The 6,011-nt window shown below is 37.3% G+C and overlaps 1 protein-coding gene across 1 annotated transcript; it reads right to left on the reverse strand.

Moving 5' to 3' along the window:
- Positions 490–3,906, reverse strand: LOC107611036 (pyruvate kinase 1, cytosolic-like). The gene is made up of 10 exons (XM_021109453.1): positions 3,753–3,906; positions 3,381–3,581; positions 3,079–3,244; positions 2,895–2,984; positions 2,454–2,598; positions 2,181–2,269; positions 1,990–2,041; positions 1,433–1,474; positions 1,022–1,190; positions 490–930 (listed from the first exon to the last, which is right to left on the reverse strand). The coding sequence occupies exons 5-9, from the start codon at positions 2,557–2,559 to the stop codon at positions 1,147–1,149; spliced, it is 333 nt and encodes a 110-aa protein (XP_020965112.1). The 5' UTR covers positions 2,560–2,598; positions 2,895–2,984; positions 3,079–3,244; positions 3,381–3,581; positions 3,753–3,906; the 3' UTR covers positions 490–930; positions 1,022–1,146.

The raw sequence follows: 6,011 nt of genomic DNA on the forward strand, positions 1-6,011 counted from the left end.
ACTTACACATCAATCAATGTCCATTCATTATCCACACTACAAGAAAACACATCTATTGCCACGTTTTTAAAGCGTGGCGAAAAGCTGAAAAAAGCGTGGCGATAGCTTTTCGCCACGCTTTTTGAGCTACCGCCACGCTTTTTTCAACTTATCGCCACGCTTTTTCGTTTGCCACGCTTTTTACAAATGGCCACCCATAAAAGCGTGGCCGTATGTGAAGATATGGCCACGCTTCTAAAGCGTGGCCATATGAGAGGTATGACCACGCTTCAAAAGCGTGGCGATAGAGAGAGATATGGCCACGCTTTTAAAACGTGGCGATAGCGAGATATGGCCACACTTTTAAAACGTGGCCATAGCCAGAGATATGGCCACGCTTGAAAAGCGTGGCAATAGCCTTATAAAATTTAAAAAAAAAATCTTTTTTCTGATTTTTACCTTCATCGATACAAAATATAAAATTTTCAGTTCTTTTTTGATACCAAACTATAAATATAGTATGCAATTTTTATTACAAGACAAATCAAATACAAAATAAATCTCGAGTTTGCATAGGAAAGTGATTGTCCTGTTTACAATTTGAAAGAATTAGCAAACTTCTCTCACAACTGGTTGAAGAATTTAAGTTCCTATGGCGATGCCTTGTACAACAATCTATCTTAGCAATAAAATGAATCTGTTCCTAACAAGTATCTCAAAACTGTAAAACTGCGGAGAGCACACTACTAATATGTTCTGCTTGGTTTAGTTCATGAAGCTGCCACAAGCTTTGGTCTGAATCATAGTTTGTAGCCTTTGAAACTAAACTAAACAAAACATGATATAATATGGTTCAAAAATCTCAACAGTAGTTTCTGTAGCCTGGGCTGTACATGCAACTTTCTGCATATTTAACAAGATCCTTAGGTCGAGGTAGATGAGAAGTAAGACCTGTTTTACCAAACACAGCACAAAAGATATAAGTATTGAAAAGAAAATAGAGCAAAGTTGTCTGAAACTCAAAACATTTCATGAAACTAACCAAGTTCATATGCCTTGCTACCACGTTAGCAGCAATATGTGCTGATATCTTTCTGATATTTGAGAATGGAGGGTAAATCAGTCATTTATCATAGTTCTCCTGTGACACTTGTGCAGCCAAAGCATTCAGATTGAGATGTTGGATTGGAGAGAGCAAGAATGAGCGGTTTCTACAAAAATCATACACTATCAGAGATATAATCATGTACATATCAGGAAGAATAACTAAGGAATTCTCGCAACTAAAAGTGAACATATACAAAATTTAGCAGATTTTCAGTTATTCCTTTGCCTCCACAAGCAAATACCAGGTCACTTAATATCACTTATATCCAAGGAAACGAAAAAGAAAAATTAAGAAAATAAGCCAATTTATGTAATTAAAGTAAGCTAGATACATAAACTTGATTACCTTGACTAATAAGGAAAAAAACAACAGTGCACAGGAACTGAACTGAAATGTGAACCAAAACAAGAGAAGAGAGAAATCAACAATTGAGATTAAAGTGAACAACATACAATTACAATTCTTATCATAAAAAATAAATAGCCAAAGAAAATTGTAAATTTCAGTGCAGGGAAGTTGTTTCTTGTCATAATCTTTGCATCATGCGCATAACTCTGCATGTAAAAGTAAACTCCCAAAGCTTGTCATTATATTCAGCACAGAATACAATGATAGATAAATAAAAGATCTTACAGATCTAATGCTCATATAATAATTACTTCAATCTAATGACTGTTGTATTTCTTTTTTTTTTTTATTTCCCTTTCTATCTAACATCAAAATTAAAAAAATATATATTGCAAATAAAGTGATTTTGAACCTAGTAGTTGATAAAGTCAAGAACTTGCATACATAAGTAAAAGTGTAAAACACATAATTGAATTACATGCATCAAAATTAAATCCGAAAACCAACAATTTCAAACAATAAACTAAAAATCCACGAAGCAAACAAGCAAATACCTCCAAAGATACTTCTAGAACCCCATCGCCAACTGTTAATCTCCTTTAATCTCTTTCAACCAGTACCATCAAAATCAAAAGCAGTCATCAACACACACATAGAGTATCATGGAAATCTACTTGGATGAACTCAGGTCAGTCATACCATAGTGTATTATTGATTATTCCACTGAGATATGAAATGAAATTACCTCTGAACAAATTCTGCCAAAAGTGGAAATAGTCTCAATAGGGTACAACCCAAGCAAGGTCTCAGCACCTAGAAGTATTGCATCACTGCCTGTATGTTTGTTTAAAAATTCAACAAACATGAACCCAATAAGTAGTTATAATTGAAGATAGAAACCAAAAATCATTCAGAAGAATACAGTTACAGCTTCAAGCGCACGAAAAATGGGATCAGTAAATTAAAAAAAAAGAATGGCTTAATCATTACATGTGGCATCATACAGCTGGTAACTTACCATCCAAAACAGCATTGGCAACATCAGTGGCTTCAGCACGAGTGGGTCTTAAGTTGTCAGTCATACTATCCACAACACGTGTAAGTACAGCAGGTTTTCCAGCCATATTACACTTGTATAGGGTAGATTTTCGAAATAAGAACACCTACAAAAGCAAATCAAAATTAATTAATATTGACTTTCCATTCACAAAGTAAATATAATTATACATTTACAATAAGAAGCATGGTAGAGGCAACAATCATAAATGTGGTTCAGTTCAAAGAAAATTTGTAACATTAGATGCACTATTTTAAACCTTTTTTAAACATATGGAAGCATCCATTTGTTTTAATTTATTCAAATATCAAATGCATTATCCACATGACCACAAACATAGCTATTTACACCCATAACATGAGTCATTCAAACAACAAAATGAATTTCAAAGGCAAAACTAACCTTCTCTGGTGGAAGATCAATGCCCAAATTACCATGAGATTGGATAATACCATCAGCTTGTCGTAGAATCTCATCAAAATGGGTCAGGCCCTAATTTCAACACAGACATAAGATTGAATCAGCATAGTCAATAAGAGTATATCTTAAAAGAGAAAAGTTAACACTATGAAGACATCAAAATCACCTCAGCATTTCAATCTTAGCAAAAATTTGGGTCTGGCTGAGATCACCCCATTTGGAAAGGAATTCACGGGCCTGAATTACAACATAAAAAAGTATGTTATAAGAAAAAGCACAACAAAGGATGCTATAAGTGAAAACGTTCTTCGGCTGGATTTTTTCTCAAAGACCTGAAAGAAGGTACAACATAATTAAAAGAGTGGGGAAAAAAAAGTAGAGAAGAAAACAAATACAAAGAAAAATCAGAACCAGATGAAAACTCTACTGCAAAAGCCATATGGTTTTACAATTCCACAATCCACATACCATTTTGAATTTGTCCATAGTTCCTGAAAGAACTCCTCTTGAAGAATCCATGTCATTCCCCTAAACAAATACCAATATTTTATCAAAGAATAACAAAAAAGTAGCAGTGCAAATGGTAAATATTTTTTATAGTTATATGCAAATCATGCGGTCCAGCATCCGGTTATGACTATCCACCTCCTCGTGTATATCACTTGAGATCTGTTACAATCACATCAACAACACGTTAACACATCAAAATAATGAGAAGGTTACCAACAGCTGAAAAGAAATAAATGAGGAAATGATCATAATTCACAGCGTTCTTCAAGTATAATATACAGGAAGAACAAACTTAGGTCTAGATTATTTTACAAGAAAAATTAAACTTACTCTTTTCAACAAACTGACTCTATCTTGCAATCCACCCATTGCTCGCTCGTTATCTTGTTCATCAATTTCATTATAGGAGGAGTAAAGTGATGATGCCCGGATGCCTCCCTCTTCAATGCCGTCAAACAGAGCAACTCTGCTGTTCCGGGCGTCTCTGAAACAGGGAAAAGGTTTATAACAAAATAGTAAGAGGCAAAAGTTAGATAATAAACAAAAGCAAGGTGATTTCCTTTGCATAAACCATACATTGAAACAGTTTTACAGTCTTTCCATCAGACATCTCCATGATTTCATAAAATGTTCAAGATAAGCAAATTATCTATGAGGAACAAAAAATTTGTTTCAGTATTTCTACCGTTACCTGTGAATGCTTGCGTATTTCAAAATAACAAACTTGTAAGTTAAAATAACCCTTCACAAGTTATCAAATTCCCAAAAGAACTAATCAAAGGGGGGAAAACGAAATACTAGTCCAGCATAACCCAATCCACCAGAAAAGTTACCCTTCAATTTCTTTTGTATCTGCCATTTTAGAAGTTCTTTTTCATGTTTAAAATTACCTGTCACATTTAAATATCAAGAAAATATTAATTATTTTTGACCAATTATATCTTTAAACTAATTATGCTGAACAATAGAGTGGAAAACATAAATAAGTGGTAATTCAGTATAACTAAATAAGGATAGTTTCATAAAATTAGCTTACTAGATACTAGTATCAAGATTATTCATAAAACCAACCCAAAATATGGTTAAAGCATTTCATCAAACATGTTGAGTGCGGTAAACCTGAAACGAAATAAGAGAATTCAAAGCTTAGTATCAATGTGATAGAGAAGAGAACATAATATTGTATACTTTAATTCAGTCTATGAAAAAGATCCAAACCACTGCCAAATCAAATAGTTACTTATTGTAATAGAAATAAGAAGTTGCAGAGTTTCAAGCAGAGTATTGGTGTTGTGTGAGTGTATTGTCTGGTGGTGGGTTTAGAGAACTCACGGCGGCAACAAAAGAGAGCAGTTCGACAGCTAGGTGGAGCGCACGGGTTGGTCGCAGAGTTTGAAGCAGGGCAACGTGGCTTCCAGACGAACGCGAACGCGAACGATGAATGGCGAGTGAACGCGAACGGTGAACGCCGAGTAAACTTGAACGGCGAAGAACGCGAACGAAGACGACGGCTGAACGAAGACGCGAACGTTAACGGCAACCAATGGCGGCGGAAGCGCGGCTGAGCAGACAAAGACGACGGACGCCGAGCTCGAGGAAGCAGCTGCGATCGATGACAGCGAACGGGGGTTGAAGACTTGGAGCACGAGGGAAGCTAGATAGACGGACGGACGGCAGCAGTATGCCACTCCTTGCGGCGGCGATGATGTAGGCTTACAGTGCTAGGGTTTTTTGGCTGAGTTTCTGTGAATGAAAGAAACGGAGGGAGAAAGGGAGAAAGAAACGAAGGAGCTTCAGAACCAAGAGTGAAGGGTTTCGAGTGACGAAGGCTAAGGGCGAAGGGTGAAGGGCGAAGGGTGAAGGGTTCACGGCGAAGTGCGAAGGGTGAAGGGTGAAGGGCTAAGGCTAATGGGAGGCGCTCTTCAGGCTTAGGGTTTCGAGTGATTAGGGTTAGTGTCTTTGGGTTGGGAACCGGGTTGGTGCCAGGTTGGGAGCCGGGTCAGGGGCCGGGATAGGGTGAATGGGTTGGAGCCCCTCTCGCCACGCTTTTAAAACGTCACTGTTTTGCTCTACGGCCACGCTTTTGAAGCGTTGCAGAAAAGAACCTTTTGGCCACGCTTTTAAAGCGTGCCAAAAGCGTATTAGGATATGGACACGCTTTGTAAGCGTGGCCGTAATGAAACCCTGTTGTCACGCTTTCAAAACGTCCTTGTTTCTCTCTATGGCCACGCTTTTGAAGCATGGCAAAAAAAAGCGTGGCCGTTTCTCTAACCAATCGCCACCCGTACAAAAGCGTGGCCGTTGATACTTTTCGCCACGCTTTTGAAGCGTGGCAATAAAAAAAGTGGCCAAATCTCTAATCTATTGCCACCCTCATAAAAGCGTGGCCATTGACCACTTTTGGCCACGCTTTTGAAGCGTGGCAAGAAAAAAGCGTGGCCATAGGCCTTTTTCTTGTAGTGCCAATTTCACGATTGCTTGATTTTTGCTTGAATGCTTTTATACTTCTTCACTACTTGTTTGTATCTTAACCTACAAGTCTTTCAAAAGTATTTCAAGCACACTAGAATGAGTGAAGTGTATGCTTTC

This window comes from Arachis ipaensis, chromosome B08, assembly GCF_000816755.2.
Source record: "Arachis ipaensis cultivar K30076 chromosome B08, Araip1.1, whole genome shotgun sequence".
Classification (NCBI taxonomy): Eukaryota; Viridiplantae; Streptophyta; class Magnoliopsida; order Fabales; family Fabaceae; genus Arachis; species Arachis ipaensis.

What these genes read in the sequence shown, in the direction of transcription:
- LOC107611036 (XM_021109453.1), bottom strand. Translation starts at nt 2,559, where the DNA reads ATGGCTGGAAAACCTGCTGTACTTACACGTGTTGTGGATAGTATGACT. An exon ending in TGCCAATGCTGTTTTGGATG is followed by an intron (nt 2,270 to 2,453) that starts GTAAGTTACCAG and finishes ACAAACATACAG; the next exon opens with GCAGTGATGCAATACTTCTA. An exon ending in TTGGCAGAATTTGTTCAGAG is followed by an intron (nt 2,042 to 2,180) that starts GTAATTTCATTT and finishes ACTGGTTGAAAG; the next exon opens with AGATTAAAGGAGATTAACAG.